Below are 19,640 nucleotides of genomic sequence, written 5' to 3'. Positions count from 1 at the left end.
ATGGATTGAAAAATATGTTGCCGTCTACATGAATATCTTTTTTAAAGGAATGAAAAATCTTGCAGTTCAAGTAATAACTAAATCATAACACTGATATCATCTGATCAAATTTGACTTGGCCTGTTCCATATAAACGCGCGCGCAAATCGAATCAATAAAAAATAAGTGAATTTTGATCTCCATATGCCAAATAGTGTGTGCTGTTTATTTACCACGCAAAAGGTTTGTCTGACGATTTTGCCAACGAGTTTGCTTGAAATTTTGTGCTTCCAATTAAATCACGGGTAGGAAATCATTGAAAATGTTGCAGAAGTGTTTTGGGAAGTCTACTTCATCACGAACACAAGTGTTCGAGTGGCTCAAAGCTTTCAGTGAAGGTTGTAAAGTCCTCGAAAACTTTTTCATCTTCCGTCCACCTCTGTTAAATACGATAACACTGAAAAGTATTTGTGTAAAAGTCGTCGTGTTGGCATCTGAGGGATAACAGAGGATCTCAAAATTCCTTCTCCGTCGACTCTACAAACTTCGGTTAACGTTTTGGTTATGAAGCATGTCAATGCTAGACTTGTACCAAAATATCTGAATCTTTTGCAAAAACTACGTCGAGTAGAGGTTGCAAAAGAGATGTTTGACGACGTAGCTGATGATTATACATTTATCAAATGCATCAGTAGTCATAACGAGTCGTGGTTTGATGAATATGACGTCGAAGCTGTTCAACAAGATAGCGAATGGTAATCCAAAAATGAACCGAAACAGAAACAAAGCCCTTTCAGGGTCGATCTAAGATCAGAGCGTGTTGTGGTGCTCGCTCAATTGGTTCCACAGAGTAAAGTAATCAGGAATACTACTTAACGGTTTTTAGGGGTCTACGTGAAGCATTTCGTCGTTAACGACCGTAAATTTGGGCAGAAAATTCATCGATTTTTTACCAGGGTAAAGCGCTGTCACATTCTAGCTTGAATGTGACAGATTTTTTGGTCAAACACGAAAAAAATGGCTACCAGTGATTTTTTTCTCTTTTCGAAACTCAAAAACCCCTTCGGGAATATGCCATCAGTCCATTGAAGCGTTTAAATTGACTGAACTTTAGTTTTATGGCCTTCATATAACTTATTTGTGCTATTTTGATAGATATGATTCAACCTATCTAATTTTAACGAACATGACTTAAACTAACTTAGCGTAACTTAATTTCATTTAGTCAGACATGGCTTTGTGGAAGTTATTTATATTTTTTAAGGTACTCAAATAACATAACCTTAACTTATCTGAACTTACTTGACTTAACTTAAAGTAACTTTACTCAACCTTATATTAATTGTTCAAATTTTAACTTAATTAAATTAAATTATTTTCACAATTTAAGCACAACTAAGTTAATTAAACTTAATTTTACAGTTATGAATTGATTGAATAATATTCAAAATGCCATTCAATTTCTCATGTTATTCTCAAAAAGTTATAATAAGCTAAGGCTCAATACAACAAAGGCACACTCAACAGAAACTTAGATAACTTCAATTAACTTTGCCAGAATGGCGCACTAATTAATGAACATTGAGTAAATTATACTTCTTTATGCCTTGCCACCTAGAGAAATTCAAATAGCATTGATGTGGAAAATAAGAATGCGTAAAAATGATGGAAATGTAGCAGCAGCAGCAGCTGAGAAAACTATTCAAATAACTTCTCGTGAGCAGTTGAAACTACGGTGTTCGTGGCTGGGGTGCTGATGGTGTGGCGCTGCGCAAAGTTCACCATCGCCATGCGTACCGACCAACACTCGCGTACACTTAATTTTATTAAAATCTTACTAATGAATGAAAAGTTGATCCTTTTAACTCGAATGTTTTGAGCCATGCCTGCCTGCCTGTCTATGTTGGTGAGACGCGTGTCTGTTGGCAGCTGAGTGAAATGAATAGCGAATGTTTGCACGAAAGCGAATGCAAAATATAACGCAGGTATTTGCCAGAAGTTGCTCAACAATAGAAATTGCTCGATGAGTACATTCTGTTGCCTGCGCTACGCAGGTGGCTTATCAAAAGTAAAAGGCTATAGGCGAAAAATTTTTTGTGTGCATATGGATCAAATGCATTTAAGAAGGCATTTTAAATTATTTTTCAAAATAGCAAGCATAACACCCTTCATAAGAGCATTTCTTATATCATAAAAGTCTATAAAAAGATATTAATATTGATTTTGATTGGTCAGTTTGTGTGGCAGCTATACGTTATAGTAGTTCGATCTAAATAATTTTATAATATATAATATAGGTAAAAGTAATTTTCACATCGCAGCATTGTCTTGCACTTAAGTTCGTGCCAAATTTCTTGAAAACATTTTATCAAACAAAAGAGTTTCTGTTGCAGGAACTTGATTTTGATCGATCAATTTGCATGATAGCTATGTGCTACAGTGGTCCGATCTAAACAGGGTTTAGCATTGTCTTGGACAAAAGGTCATGCCAAATTTCGTAAGGATATCTGTTCAAATAAAAAAGATTTCTATGCAAGCTCTTAAGTTTGATCTATTAATTTGTGTGACAGCTATATCCTATTGTGATTCGATCTGAATAATATTATTGGAAATTATAGCATTGTCTTGGGGAATAATCCGTGCCAAATTTCATGAAGATATCTTATCAAATCAAAGAATTTCCCATATAAGAATTTGATTTTAATCGATAAGTTTGGATGAAAGCTAAATGCTATAGTCGTCGCATCTGAACAGTATTTTCAGAGATTGTAGCATTTTCTTGTATAAAAGTTTTTTGCGAAAATATCTGCTGAAATAAAAAAGATTTCCATGCTAGAACTTAATTTTGATCGATTAATTTATATGAGAGCTTTATCCTCTAGTGGTTCGCGATTGTAGCATAGGCTTGATATTGAGGGTCTAGTTTGTGTACATTAATTAAATACTTAATATTTCCATATTTTTTGTCTGAAGCTAATTCTATCATCTCTTAAGCCACCAAAAATTAATCCTCTCTCTATTGTTTGCCTTGTTCGCCCCTTTTTTTCGCTTCCACCTAATTAGTCCTCAATGGAAGCACGAAGTGCCACAATATTAGTTCAAGTTAATTTAGGCTGCAGTTTATTGAATTATTACGCTCAAATTGTGCGCCACTTCGTGCGCAATTTTTGTATCAAGCTTGCTGAAACGGCGTAATTATATACGAGTATGTATATGCGTTGTTTCTTTTTTTTTGAGATAGAAATGACGTGGCGTCTATTTTCGCAAAACTTCGTTATATTTAATATTCTATTTTTCCTTTTCATTGACTCTGAATATCAATTAATTTTATATCTTAAAGTTAGCTAAATCTGTTACACATCATTAATTTTTATTATTTAATTGCATATGACAATGCTGCTGCTGTGTGAAAATTAAAGAGCGGTATCCTTTCTTTTTCATTAAATGATTTAGGCTTTAGAGCAGTCAGTTTTTGTATTCATTTACTGTCGAGCTTAGAAATATTGATTGAGAGCTTTTAGACTTTGATCGTCTTAGTGCTAAAGAAATTTTCCGTGAAATATTTGAATAAAGATGTGTAATGTATTTGGAAAGCAATTATACTGAAAAGAAGAGAAAACGTTTGTTTGCAACAAAAAATTATTTTCCACAGAAGAACCTGATTTTGGTCAGTCAGATTGTATGGCATCTATATCCTATAATAGTGCGATATTAATGGTTCGGACAAATTCATAGCGTTTTAGCGAGAAAATGACGAGTGAAGATTTTCAGATGGATATCTCAAAAACTGAGGGACTAAATCGCGTATATACAGACGGATAAGAGTCAAGCAGAGACAGAAACCCTTTCATTACGTATGGGATATCGGCACATCAAAGTTAGAACCGATTTCATTAATATTTAATGTTAAACCACATATTATATGGTCTATTAATCGATACCAGTCCATCAAAAGTTTAAAAATCTTTATAGCTTTTATGTTATTTAAAGCTTAGAGAAGGTCGAGACAAAGTATATAGAAAATATATTGTAATTAACGAGTTATGTTAAGATAGCTCGTACTTTGATCTATATATTCGTGACAGAGTCCATTTGAAAAATGGAAATCATATTTAGCGGAATGGAATCAGTTTCGTAATCAAACTACAGTCCTAGTTAACACGTTCGCTTAATTTTGTTATGATATTATTGAGTCATGAGAAAATTGAAATATAAGATATATGAAGGTTAAGGGAAGTACTGAACCGGATTTATTTATTTTTAATACTAAATCACTTTGTTATCAGAAATATATGCTCACCTAATTTCCATTTCAATAACATATCTAACAGTTTGACCGACGTTTTCGAGATAAAGTCAGTCTTGGTTTCCGAGTGCCGCATAATTGGTATTTGGAGGCTAAGAAGGGTATAATCCGAGCATTTTCTGATGAAAACTATCTTCTCAAAATCAGGGTGCCCATTGTCCCATATTTGCAATGATTCATGAGAATATATGAGTTTTATTGCAGACGAGGACATACAACTAAAAAACCGACATATATCCGAAAATCAATTTAACTAAATCCTGAGCACTTTGACCTGTGATATCAATTAGTTTTACGTTTAACTAAGCACCGTTAGGAAAATAACATTATTATTTTCTCTGAAGAAGAATAATATTTGCAACATTGAAATCTCTGAATCATCTGAAATTTATTTAATCAAACTCTAGAACGAAGTTTTAGTCACCCGTGCGTGTTTTAAGCCAAGGCAACAACAGCTGCGTGTAAAAAATTTAAATTCCTCCAAAGTATTTAATTTGAAAACAAAAGTTATGCAAATCGACCTCGCTATCTTCGTACTACTTTTTGTCCTTTTTATATTCTTTTACCACTCCACTTTTCACACAGATTTTCCTCTCAGCAAGTTTATACTTTTCAAATCGTATATAGTGGTACGTTGCTACGAAACCCGCGAGTCCGCCTAGCAAACCAACAAATTTTGTTAGCAAACAAACTATTTCATTTAAGTGCATGTGTGTGTTGGTAAGTTCAATAGCATTCCAGTGAATGCAATTGATTTCTTTATTTTTATTGCCGAATGTGTTTCAGTTTGCTTTTGTTGTGTTGCATCGGTAATGCGTCTTTGGAACTTGCGCCAAACTTTTTCTTCGCTGATTTCGTTAAAGAGTTGTAAACTCGTCTGGCGATAATAGGCTGTGTGATGATTCGTAAAATTCCAAAATTCCAAAGACAAAGAAGAAGTGGAATGAAGAGAAAGAAAAGAAAAAACTGCCGCAACTTATCAACAATCGATTTGCAGAACTTTGTCGGTCGTTTGTGGTCATAATAGCATGAAAATTGTGAACTTTTGACGTGTGACTGTGAACATTTTCTCGCTTTTCTTTTTATAGAATTGAATACTTGTGTGTCTTTAGTGTGGCTTATAAATATATGTTGACATTTGAAATGATTTAGTTATACTAATAGAATATATATAAATATTTAAGTTCCTTGAGCTTATTTATTTTTGAAGCAGTTGTAAGGTTTCGGCCAACATATTTCGCCTGCACCTATATAATTGCTTTCACGGGTGTAAAACGATTTTTATTTTGATTTGATAGATCAGTTTGAATATCACATATATGCAAGTCCAACCTGAACAATACGTTCTGAGGTTGTAACGTTTTCAACGATAATAATTAAAGCCAAATTTGGTGAAGATTTCCATGCAAGGACTTGATTTTGATCTTTATTCTTTAGAAGAAAGCCAGGTGTGCAAAATTTCATATCTATACCTCAAAAACTGAGCAACTAAGTCGGGCATATACAGTCAGCCGAACATTTCTAAGACGACTGCCCGTCATGCTGATCATTTATAGATATACTATATATAGTGAAAGCATGTAAAAAGCTCTGAAATCTTCTTGTTAAAGTTTGCGAACTAATTTCTATCAGAAATATGTTCAAGATTGGATTCATAAGACACTTTCCACTGAATTTTAAGCTTTGATATGTAAATTAATGTGTTGTTTAGCTTTAAACAATACCTGCAAAAATGGACTCCTCAATATTCTTTAACTCGTATTAGAAACGATTTATTTTTAGTGCTTATAGATATATAATTATTTTATATATTATATATTAAAAATAATGACTGATGACTTTACTGACTGAATTTCAAGTGTAATGCTTAAACAATGAGTATAGAAAATATTAAATTGATTCACTGTTCACAAACGAAAAATCTAAAACCCGAAATAAGAAATCAAAATATACTTAGCGAACCATGTGACTTCCTAAGTATCCGATTATTTGCATTATACCATTCTAGAATTCCTTGTGGGCGAAAAAACGTTGCATTTAATTTACAGAAGTTACCTGTAATATTATATTGAGTTCTTAACACAGAGTTTATGAAAAATCGCAGAGGCTCATTAACAAAATATTTTTTTGATTGACACTTTTCTACTCCTACTTCTTTAAAATCAAATGCAACATAGCTAGAACTGTTGGAATATTCTTCTCAGTTAGTCACTTCTTATCGTTGTAGTGGTTAATTTAACAATTTTTAACAATTTAAATTGATATGCAGGGGCCTAAAAGTTATTGTACCGTTCATTGACCCAAAAACTGGCAACAATTAAAGTTCAAAAATCCTGTTTTTAAAGGACTGGGACGAAGATCACATATTTTAAAATTTTTTCGAACCAAATTTTTCAGAGATCATGTAAATAATTAAATATGATTATTATAATTTACCTCATCATCGTAATTATCGCCTTCCGCCATGTTCGCCAAGTAATGTTCGGCTACTTAAAAACAATTTTGAAAATGTCTCTGAAGCACACACTGCCAGCTGTTAATTTTTTTGGTGAGTTGGTCACTGCTATACTTGAAAACCCGTTATGTTGCTTAGAGTTTCTTAAAATGCTCTTTGCTGTTTTGCTTTACATTGATTTGGTTTGCTATTTTAATGTGAGCTTGGCTTTCTTAAGCAACTTGTAGTAAATGCTCCCGCTATGGTCATTGTATAGACATAACGGTAGTTGTATTTAATGCTGTTTTATTACTTGTATATTATTTTACAGTATTGTTTTTGTTAACAATTCCTTTTTAAGTTCTGTGTGTAACTATATAAGTTGGCTTCCTAAAATCCTCTGTGCTTGTTGCTCAATATCCTTGACTGGCTTATAGTGTTAAGTTTCAGTTACAATATTTTGTTGCTGTTGTTACTCTTGTTATTATAAATAATGTTCTTTCTCTGCGCTTTACAGCTGCTTTCTCACTTATTCCTCTTAACCTCGTTGCAGTTATTTATTTCTTCTTATTTTTCTAAATATCTCTTACTCACACTGCTGTTGTAATTACTATTGTAATTCTTCGTAATTAACCTTTTCAGTATTTTAATAAATATTTATAGCACTCGGAGCCCTCTTTGATCTTCTTTTCTCTCGGCTAGAGTCAATATTTTCGCTGCGCCCACTTATGTGGCATTCCTATATTATTTATATGCACTCTGTATACTTTTAGGCGCCTTAAGCTTTATTCCTCTTAATCTGCTGCATACTTTTTAGCGTTGTCATTATAAGTTCTCAGCATTAAATTGCGTCAACTGCATGAAAAATAGAAGAAAGTAGAAAAACTCGTTAGCTGTTTCTAGAATTTTTCCATAAATTCGTTTGTATGCGTGTGTTTGTAAATGCATGTGTGTTTGTATGTGTGGCCGAATTGTTCTATTCATTGTTGCTTTGCTTTGTTCGTGTTGTTCTTGAGTACAATCATAAATACAAATACATACATACAGACATTATAAGTGTTGCATACTTTTCTGCGCATCCGTTTTTTGCATAAGCACATACATAGGTATATACAGCTTGCGTGTGCTTATTGGTCATGTTCTATGTGTGTGTAGTGAGCGTGCTGTGGTAATTAGTGCGTGCGTGTAAATTTTCTGTTGTAACGATTTACATAAATTGTTGCCAAATTTTCTTTTTGTTAGCTGCCATGTTATTGTTGTTGGTATTATTCTTACACACACATATATGGGTATAATAGGTACAACAATATGCATGCTTAGTTAGTTTGTTGGTAGTTGTGTGTAGCTTACATGCGACAATAATATTTTTAGTGTATGTTTACTTTTGTTGTTGGTGAAATAAGAGAGTGTAATACGATCATAGGGTCGGTAGGAAATAAATTCAGTATCGATAGAGATAGATAAATACGCAAAGTTTTTACAAGCTTTTATATATAATTATGAAATCAAATATTACCTAAGAAAACAAAACAAAATATATATCACAAAAACGTCTGAGACATTATTATTCTTTTTTTTTGAGAAGGCCTTTGATATAGAGCTATGATTAACTCTGTCATTTTCTGTACTCACTCGCTCAACTTAATCAAGCCCTCTACAGCACATTAATCGAAAAATATCTTCGAGATTACTCTTGATATAAGATCTTAAGTATTGCTGACAGCATAACACACTTTCAAAATACGTAATGACATTTTCATTAATCAACTTAACCGCAGCTATCTACAGCACTTTAATAAAAGAATTGTCAATTACACGGGATATTCGAAATTGATATTTTGAAGGATTTTCAAAATGCTTTATAACATCTTCGTTATAGAAATGAACCAAAGCCAACTGCAGAATATCATTAAAAGGCAAATTTCACTGTATCTTTGAGAAGGCTCTTCACATTGGATCGTAAGTATTACTGAATTATTAAGAGATTTGAAAAGAACTTTATAACACCTTCTTAACTCATTTGGATCAGAGCCAGCTACAAAACATACCTAAGTAGAAGTTTTGAAAAATATCATCGGTATTTTCGAGAAGTTTCTTTTAGTGACATCGTAAGTGCTACTAACATTTTAAGAGACTTTAACATAGCTTTATAACACCTTTTTGATTCAACTGGACTAAAGCCAACTAAAGCACATTAATCGAAGAATTGTCAAATATCACTGAGTTACATTTTGCTTCACAGCTAACTAAATTACTTGTATTCACTGGTTCAAAGCATTGATCTGAAGAATTTAATTGAAATTATTCTGACGTAATCTCTGAAGATTAATATCACATACGTTATCAAAACCCTATACGTAAAATTAACTAATTTTTTAATCAGCAACGTTGGTATTAAAATATATAATTAAAATATATCCATCATTATTTTTATGCCCAACATATATATCTAAATAAGTCTTAAATTTTCAATTTTTACCAAAATATACTATTTTTACAGAATCCCTTTAAAGTTTCTTATAAGGTCTATATTAATTTAAGAAAAGATAAGTTCACAAACTGGTTTTAATTTATGAGAACCATACCCGATATGGTATCATTCTGTCTCTATACGTTCTCCCACTGCTTGTCTAAATAGATATTTTCTTCCAAACATTTCCCTTGAAACTTTTGTCCCAGTTTAATTTTCACATTTCTAGTGTAATACTCTCAAATCTTCAAATTAAAAATAACAATGTATTTTCAAAAAAATTTGAATCCTTTGGGGAACTCAACGGTTGAAATAATAACCTTTGAAAACATTTTTTCGTTTCCAAGTGCTAATATTATTCTCTAAAAAGTATTCAGAAACTATCAAAAACTCTTTTGCTACCAGAAGTCAAATGTATTCCCCCCAAAGAATACCCAAAAACTATCAAAAGTACATTAAAAACATTATATAATTGGGCTTGAGTGTCAAAATATCCCATCCGTTTACAATTTATAAAAATTTGGTAACAAACTATTATTAATTTTCTATAATCCCTCCGCAATCCAACACATCGAAAATAATTGAATAATTGTATACTATATATTTCCCACTGGGTATCCCCCAGCTCACTGTTTGGTTAGCGTTAGGCTTTGCAACTCTTTATTTATATTTTATTGCCATGGCAACTGCGGCTTTTTAAACCTTCAGAATGTGCGCTCTTCTCACTTTTCTTACTCAAGTCGCGCTGTTAATCTTTTCTGCCAGGCAATTTATTCAGTGTGTGCGTTGGCCTAGTGTTTGGGTTGCTTTTGTGATTCTTTAGTTTCACACAGTACTTTTGTGCTTCTAATTTTTCGTTTAATTACTGCGCTAATTATATGCGGCTTAAGCGCGAGTACATGTTCATTTTCATATATTATGTAGATGGTTATACATAAGCAAGGATGTAGATAGTATATGTTAGCAATTTTTGATTTTGTTGTAACATGCTGAACAATTAGTTGAGCTGTGCTAAGATAGGTATTTTCATGATTAGTATTATGTATTAGCAGAGTTCTCAAATTGAGGGATATAAATTGTTTCGACCGCTTACCTAAACTTCAACTACCTCTATACTATTAGTGTAATTTTTTCGATTTGAAACTAGAGTGTGTGTCACAAAAATGTTAATATTCTAAAATTAAAAAATAAAAAAATTATTCTGATTCTTCCACTTAGTACCTAGAAATTATTTCTTTATATTTCTTCGACTGCATTGCGAATGAAGTTTAATCTTTATGTAGAAAAAAGTCATTCATTTTAAGGGAGTTATCTCCAATATTAATAGTCTGACTAAAGCTACCCTCATTCATTTCGTGTTTCTAGAAGACATACCGTCAAATTGGGTTAAATAACGTTACTCTGATTCTTCTTTTTAGTATCCAAAATCAAACTCTAATTCATATATATTTTATTTCCGGAATATAAGTCTTATGTAAAAAAATTATTATCGTCAGGAGAGTTATCTGTAAATTTAGTGATCTGACAGGTGCTAAACGTATCTCTACGATAACTTAGGTCTAGCTCTCTTTTATAAAGAATTGTATTTGTTTCTACCAAAAAAACTCGATGACTTTGCGTAGTTACTACGCTATCATCGACTATTTTTATCGGAACTGCTCAGATAGAATGATTACTTAGATGTGGCGTCTGCCCACTTATCATCAGCGTTTCCTGAAATGAGGATTTTCAATTAAAATCTGTATACCTGGAACAGTTGAGATAAGGAATTAGAACCTTGGGTCTGGTTTTTGCCTTAGACAAACCGAACCAATAGTAATATTCAAATAATATTGCATTATGCTTCGTGAAATAAGCGTTAATTAATTTCGTCAGAAATTCTCGTAAATTCGCAACTACTCATGTTTCGAGCCCACAAGTAGGTCACTTTATTTGTTTTAGAAATTTACCAATGGTGGAATCCTATTGAATGAAACTGTGACATCGATTATGCTCGTTATGGAAGATATACCACTACAAATGTAATACAATAAAATAAAATCCAATTCTGATAGTCGCTTGCATATGCCAAGAATAAAATAAAGAATGTTGCCTACATTTAGGGTTGCCAGCTGATGCTAATGAAATTTCACAGTAAATATAAAGATATTTTGATAGTATATATCCATCAAAAAAATGATGTTTATAACAACAATACTACCCGAGAGTGATAACTTAGGTCCTGAAGGGCTAATTCGTCCTTTGGCAGTATAAAACGCAGTATTTAACGCGCGGTGTGATTGCTGCTTTTGTCCTACTTCTAAATTCTCTATTATTATTGAGAAACTTAAAAAAGTTCAGAGATACCACAAATTTATTGCTGCCCAGCGCTTCAAAACTATGTACAAACTAAAAATTGAAGTTCGCGGATAAATATGCGCGCAAATTGGTTGCACAAGCGTAGGCAGCTAGTTGAACGCCTAAAAGTAGGCAATGAAAATATACTGTTTTTTTTTAAAGCTAACGCTGCTACTTCTACGGTTGCTGATTGTGTAGGTTGCGCAGCGGTAATTTATGTGCATCCCTTGGGTTAGTTTATATAACCGTGTATATATATGTACTTGTATGTTTGGAGCTATGTATGCGTATGACATCTAGTGAAATTTCACATCTGCTAGTTTGAAAGCGCAATTTATCATTCTGTATGCACATTTCAACGGATAATTTTCCACTTGAGAAACTTCGAATGGAGGCATAAATTCTGCAAGCGAAAAATGCAATTGATAAAAATGGCGAACAATATGCAGAGCAGCATTCTGCAACAACGAAAATTCCAATCAATCAAGGATATGCGAAGTATATTTATGCACACGCAAATGCTCCCACTGCTCAACTATGGTAAGAGTGTGTCAATTTGATTTAGTAATTGCCTGAATAATTGCTTACAAATTCAGCGCGCTAACTGGCACTTCTGCAGCTGTTACCGTTATCGCGCTATTATTATTAGTTTATATTAACTCAGCAGCGCGCTTAATCCTTTTTGACTATAATTAAATTTACACTTCCTGCAAATAAGTTCTAGAACGCCCACGGACAAAGGTGTAGAATCAATAAGCGCGCCAACTTGTAGCAGTAACACCAACACGAAAATGCCTTTTTCACACATACATACACATACACAGTTATATATAGCAGAATATCCTTGCGTGCAACTGTTTTTTGCTGCTGTTGTGGATTGTCGGCCCCCTCGGTGACACGAGAATGGACGCTTAAGGCCCTACGGTTATTCGCAGTGACCCGCATATCCTGTGCATTGAAGCGCGAAGAGGCCATTTTTATGCGCTTGGTTGGCGCAGTGTGGCATGATGGGAAAAATAAATTTTCGTTACTCACAAATTCACTCGCATGCAAGCGGTGATAAAAAATTAAACACTTTAGTTGCAAAAATATTGCCTTCCGCCATTTCATGTTCACGTGAAAAATGTTGCTTTATTTATTAATTAATTTTTTTTTTTATTGTGTATTTTTTTATTTTTTATTTTGCAATATTTATTTAATTTTTTCTTATTTTGAACATTTTTTCTCCTGGAATTTCCCCCTTATTTATAACCGTTATCGCTCAGGCGCGTATGTTTGTATGTGTGTCTCTTCCGCTATAATATCTTTTGGGGCGCTCGCATATTGTGTATGATTCTTCATTCTGCAGACTTTGTTGTTTATTTTAGTATTTTTGCCATTTTATTCGCTTGTCGTTTTATATGTGGCTTGGAACATTTTTAGCCTAAGGGATAACAGCACATTACGCATGTATCGAGTATACATATATCTGAGACAACTTTTCAAAAATTTGAAGTTGGTCCGGCAAATAGTTTTGGGAGTTATGAACCTATTTGCAAGCATTTTTCAACTTAGTGTAATCGGCTCCTAAAACTTTAAAAGTGTTTTTCTCGAAACGCTGTTTTCAAAGTCGGTGAGGAAAACTTCACCTGAACGGTTCTACCGAGACCAATTGGTCTCCACACGAGATCGTTAGATATATTTTTCAGGTAGTGATCAAAGGAATACAACTATTGAAAAAAGTTTCCATTTTTTGCCGCTCTGAAATGTAAATTTTTTCACTTAAAATGATGCTTTTTGGAGAAGCCGCCCCTTTTTTTCTAATATCAAATTTTCATTAGTTTTTTTATCATTACCTGTAACCATCTACAATTTTTTTTGTTCTAAAAGAGTTTATGATATTTATGGTCGTACTGGATAATCTGAACTTTGAAATAACATTGCGAAATAAAGTGCGTTTTTTCAAAACTATGTTTTTCGAACTGGTGACAACAGTAACTCGAAAACCGCTCAGTAGCTTTTAATGAAATTTATATAGCTTTTAGAATACATAATAAGCTGATCGAAGGATTTTTATTTTTTCAAGGTCCAAGATTATATTTTTATAAAACTAATATTTTTTATCTAAAAAAACTAATACTTCATAATTTTTTTGAAACTGAAAAAAATGGCCTCAGATGTTGCACTCAATGCGAACGCGAATGCGAATGAATAATGAATGCAAAGATAAAGCTCATCACAGTTATACGAAATACCGTTACGGGGATTGTTTGTTGTTTTTGCCACATTTACAATTATCCTCACGCTCGAACATTTCCAATTTTTACCGCAAACACAAACCAGAAAAATTAAAACTGCGAATATACAGCGATTCTAGTAGCAGCTAGGAGAAACCACGTCCCCGAGCCCAGCCATCAATACGTTATGTGACCAACATTTGGTGTTTGTTGAATGACCAGTGAATTGCTAGGGGCCTGAATTGTCGTTATACGTACATAAGGAAAGAATGTTGATATGCTTAAGTTTACTAACGGCGGGGTACAGGGTACACTTTGAGGTTGTAAAGAGCGTTTTGGAAAGAAATTTTAAATTTTTAAGATATCGATCTGAAATTTTGTACACATTTTTTACTCCTCAAGCATTTGACCTTTTGTGGGCCATATAAACTAACCGTTCAAACTCCAGTCCTTGCATAGAAAACTTTTTTATTTGACAAGATACCTTCACAACATTTGGCATAGATTTTCGTCCAAGGCAATGTTGGAATCTCCGAATTAATTGTTCATATCGGACCACTACAGCATATGGCTGCCATAAAAACCGACCGATCAAAATCAAGTTCTTGTAAGCTGAAGTTAACATTTTTTCCTGATACATATAGTTACTCAAAGTAAACTAAGTGTCTTAAGTTTTTCTCATAAATTAATAAGTTTGTACTAAATCTGGACCCCTATATACTACAAATTATTTTACTTTACGCTTCAATAATTTACATTTCCAAATGGAAATTAATAAAATGCCAAGAAAAAGTGGCGTTAAGGGACAATTCACAAACCGTTACAAAAAATATTTACTTACACGCAAAATGTGCATTCAATTTCTATAAATGTCCTACTTTAAGTCTTTGTGAGAATTATTAAGGTACTTATTACTACAAATTTTATATGCCTTTAATTATTTATTTATTTACTTAAGTAAGTTGAACTCTGCTAAAGCTTGAATAGAATATTAGAAGAAGTTGTTTTTGCATATGGTTATACATCTACAAATAAATTCTCAGAATAATATACCTTGTAGAATGCTTGCTTATAAATATTTACTTGTACTTAGTATTGTACTTATATACTTAAGTGCATATGAGCTTATTGTAATTATCTACTGTAACAGAAAAGCAAAAGACCTTGCAAAGATTTCCATTTCATTTTAATGCATATACCATATATATAAATGCCTATATACATATACCATATAATCAATGGCTTATATACTTATGTAGGTACTTTTCTGCTTATTTTCTTGAATACTTAACTGCTTATGATCTTACATGATTATGAAATGTTGAACATCTACGTCAATGACTTTAAATATATCTTATTTATAAGATATTTTGTGATCAAAGAGTTTTCTATAGATTGTTCCACGACCGTGTGTACTTTTGTACATTTAGTTAAGTGCATAAGTAGTACACATTTAATTTTTATTGCATGCATATCAATATTTTACTGTACCTCGTATTTTTGCTACTTACTTACTGAAGTACTACTTAATTTCAAAATCGTAATTGATAAGATTAAAAATATATTTACTGAAAAATATTTGAATAATCTCTGTGTGAGAGCACATATCAGCAATATTAATTTCTTTTAAGAGTATACATATATATTGGTCCTTACATAATCTTACAAAACGAGACTTTTCGCTGGTGCTGCGGATAGTCATTATTGCCGCTTGGCTATCCACTAGTAAGTTAATGAACTTTTTGGCTTGAACCGAAGCCTTTGTTTTGGTGGGTTTCATAGCGTCTGTAATATCTAGTAAACAGGCTGGACTTACCAGTTTCAGGGATTTGGTGCGCCACTTCTTCATTAGTATATTGCAACATTTCAACAGATTATGTATGTTATTATGGCACGGATGACATTTGTGTCGACCCAAAATAAACCATTTTACGACAATGGCTGTTCGAGATTTTTGATTTGTAGAATACTTGTAGAAAAGTAGATTTCTGTTTTTTTTGCATTAACAGTGAGGCCATAACCCTCCACCCAGTTGGCGGAGATATCCAGGGTTCACCCTATGAGGCAGAATACACGATTAAATTTTCTTCCTGAACATTCTGGACAGAAGAGCTGCCCACATAGCAGACAACTTTTAAGTTTTCCTTGTCGAGTCGGGGTATTAATTCATTAATCAAGGTAAGTGAATATCCTCATTGCAGTGTGCCGCAAGCGATCTGGGAGCTTCGAATAAGAATGAATAGTAAATTAAGCATAGTCCTAAAGATATAAGGGCTCTACTTTTCGAAATTATATACAATAGCTGCCTTGAAAACATTATCCTTTTCAAATTTTTACTCTGGTATCCATGTAAAAGCAGTCCCTTAAAAAACTTGCACACTTTTCAAAGCGCAACTTCTATAAAATTCCCAGCTTAAATGAAGTAACTTTAAAATGCGTTTCTTCTACTCGAATGTGATTGTATTTAGAAAGAATAAATAGATCAAGAGGAACTTTACACAGCTTAGACTGTGTAAGAAGTGAAGTTTGGCGCACGTCCGTCGTATGTGATCAAACTCCAAAAGTCGTAAAACAAATAAGAATGTGAAACGTATTAAGCGAACTATATACTACAAAAGAAGTATAAGGGATTTAACACTGCTTTAATATAAGTGAAGTATTCAGAGGTGCAAAAGAAGAAAACTGCGAAAATTAGTACAGTCTTTAGAAGTGGTAAATAAGTTCCATTCTTTTAAGGTTATAGATTAATTTTGTTACCGATTAAAATTTTAACAAATTTTTAATATGTTCCTTAAAAAACTTCGTAAAATATTGTTTAATAGTTAGTTTATGAGTACGAGAGTGTAATTGAAACGTGTTGAAATCTTATTTTAGTGCATAATTATAAATAATGTTTTTGGGTTTCGGTTTTGGTCTTTGGAATTTCCTTTTACCTTAACACTTCGGATGACTTACGAAGTGAAGCCTGACATCCATTTTGAATTCATGATTCTTTACATTTCTCTAACACTAATAATTTCTATCTTCGTTCATCACCTTAGCGTGTCTACAATCTTTCAGTTCACTTCGCATTAAACATATTTATTTCCGAAATTACTTTAATCGTAAAAGTTTGTGTTTGTCCAAACTGTCTGACACCTGTCAACTGACAAGTCATCTTGGTCACAAATTACCAACAATTTGGTGGCTTTATAACCTTATGACTTCCTATTTTTTTTTTTTTAATTTTTTGGTTGTCATTGTGTTATCTAAGTGCTAGACAATTTCTATTATTTGCATTACTCAACATTTACTTTCATATTTGATAATATATTTGAAATTTACATTCTCTGTATATAATATATATCAAGTTATTCGAATATATAATTTGCAAATATTATTTAAACATAAATTCTAATTTTTTTGTTTCAATTTCCATAAGTTTTTTCCCACTCCATCCATCACCGAAAAATTGATGAAGCTTACTCAGAAACTTTTTTAATTGACAGTATCAATCAAATTAATAAGAACAAAAGCTGTGAACGAGTGTTAATAATGGAAAAGTTAGCAAATTATGAATTTAGAAAATTAATGCCGCATTCCCACAACTTTTTTTTTTTTAAGCAATGCTAGAATATCAACTTAGTTCACAACCTTGTCCTTAGTGTATTGCTGCCGAATAATTTATGTTAATTTTCCGGTTATTGCAAATAAATTTTGCAAAAGCAATTTAATCGAACTTTTTCGTATTGAACTTCTAATTACATAAATAATATATATGGTAAACACATGTATCTAAATGTATATCTGTAAGTATGTGTGCACGTATGATTATCTACAACTTGTGGTAAATGGACTGCCTGTAGCAAATACGGCGTTGCATGCGTCAGCAATATAATCGCTGCAAACACATCTGGCCTAACAAGTAGCATGCAACGGCATGTAATGACATTAACCTAAATGCAAGCATTAGGTCTGACCGATTTTTTTCGAATATAGAAAATATTAAGATTTTCATAAAACTAACAAATTGTTTTTTGAATATTTGCTAATCGGCAGAGCACAGTTAGACCATTTTAGTCATATACTTGTATTATTGAAAACTATATACATATGATGGGTTCATATATACTAAGGTGAAACATATCGATACCAAACATATCTAATACCAACCCTATAAGGCTAAAACGATGAGAGTCAAGGTGCTTTAGCATTATTATGAAAAAAGCGGAAAAGAAAACAAATTGAGCACTGAGATTATTCTTCCAGATATTTTTGACAAGATATCATGGTAAGAGAAGTATAGTGTAAGTGGACGAAGAGTTTTGTACTGCTTCATAAAATTTAACAAAAAGTTGTATGGAATTCTATAACATATTTAATAGCTGAATTGATTTAAAATTCATTTTGTTCACAGACACACAAGCACACATATATGCAAGACAAATTTATAATGATTAGCATGGGCAGAGACCACCCAGTGGACAATACCTTGCTATAGCTGTCCGCAATTTGCCTTTACCGAAGTGATTTACGGATTACTGTTGTGGTTATTCCTAGTTTATAGCCACAATTTGGGATGTTTGAATTTAAAATATTCTACTTAGAATCGCATTTTGCAGCATCAACTTTTGGCTTTCTGGGCAAAATATGAAAATTTAGGTGTTACGTACATAAAATATAAATAAGGCAACGAAAATTAATTACTCATGCGCCCTGTTGTATCTCTGCTTTAGTGTGGCTAATGCGCGGCTCTTGAATAGCTTGAATAAAATCAAGTACCGTTACATGTGCAGAATAATTGTGTGTGTTTCTCTATATGTACAAAAGTAGTTCGAGAGGCTAGTAGGAGACGAGAGGAGACCTTAAAAGATATAAGAAAGTCATTCATTTTTTTTTTGGAACAGAAATAAAGGAAAAGTAGAATAATTATTATCATTCGTTTTATTGTAATTTTTATTGTTATTACAGTTTTTAATACCAAATCACGTATTCCTCAAAATCTCCCGTTAGGTCTGCTAAACTCTGCGGAGTGGCTGCGTATGCCTGCATGCAGTTATTAACAGCTCACGTGGCATTGGCGCAGCTGGAAATCGCAGTAGAGCCAAATAGGCGGTTGGGAGCTTTCATTATAAATTTATTGTAAATAAGTAAGCTAGCGAATTTTTTTAAAATTATTGTACTATTAATGTTTATTTTTTTATAACTTTGTTTTTACCATTTTCTATTTCTGCCTTAATATTTATGTTTAGAATTGTATTCGAGTTAATTTTTTCTTACCTCATTTTAAAGCTTTTATGTCTAGTAAGTGCTTCATATTTTTATTTATAAATAATTTTATTTTTAGGTTGTATATTTATAATATGTAGTGGATTACATTTCTAAAATTTTTCAAAATATGTCACAAAATTTATACACAATGTAAAAAAAATCCCTTTATAAATTCAACATTTCAGTAAGCATATTGAATTTTTCAAAATTTTAAATTGAACGAATTATTTTGTTTCAAAACGTAACTGTTTAAAAATGTTTTTTAAGCTTGCGGTTTGATAAAAAAAAATGTACATAAATATTTTTGCCAAAAGTTAGTTTTTAGAAAATGTTTTCGAGTACATACATTATTATTATTAATTTTTTTTAAAGAAATTGATTGGGTGATTTTCTGTCTAAAAATATGTTTCGTTTTTTTTGTTTTTTGAATTAGTTTCTAGAAGCACAGTTTCAAGTTTAAAAATATTTTTTCTCAAACAACTATAATATTGTTTTCATTACTTTTTATTAATTTTGCTAACAAGAACTATTTTTCTATTGTACAAAATGTAAGTGCTTAAAAAGTGTTTCATTAATATTATGAACTATTTTTATAAACAAAATTTTGTTTTTAAATTTTATCTATTGTTTTTTCGAATAAAATCGCTT

General features: G+C 32.2%; 1 protein-coding gene and 1 long non-coding RNA gene across 4 annotated transcripts in view; one reads left to right on the top strand and one right to left on the bottom strand.

Moving 5' to 3' along the window:
* The window catches only part of LOC118682286 (uncharacterized), a 319,104-nt gene that overhangs the window by 157,438 nt on the left and 142,026 nt on the right, over positions 1-19,640 (top strand). The gene's annotated exons all lie outside the window — the stretch shown is intronic.
* Positions 1-19,640, bottom strand: part of LOC118682281 (inactive dipeptidyl peptidase 10) — a 73,106-nt gene that overhangs the window by 31,429 nt on the left and 22,037 nt on the right. For 2 of the 3 annotated variants that reach the window (XM_070107117.1, XM_070107115.1), the window contains exon 3: positions 6,722-7,574. The exons of the other annotated variant lie outside the window; for it this stretch is intronic. In XM_070107117.1, coding sequence (XP_069963218.1) covers positions 6,722-6,751 — 30 coding nt within the window. In that variant the 5' untranslated portion in view covers positions 6,752-7,574. The remainder of the gene's footprint in view (positions 1-6,721; positions 7,575-19,640) is intronic. 3 annotated transcript variants of the gene reach the window in all.

The sequence above is a fragment of the Bactrocera oleae genome, chromosome 3 (genome assembly GCF_042242935.1).
Source record: "Bactrocera oleae isolate idBacOlea1 chromosome 3, idBacOlea1, whole genome shotgun sequence".
In the NCBI taxonomy this organism is placed as follows: Eukaryota; Metazoa; Arthropoda; class Insecta; order Diptera; family Tephritidae; genus Bactrocera; species Bactrocera oleae.
Note: the sequence above shows the minus strand (reverse complement) of the source record. Positions and strands in the feature narration are given on the sequence as shown.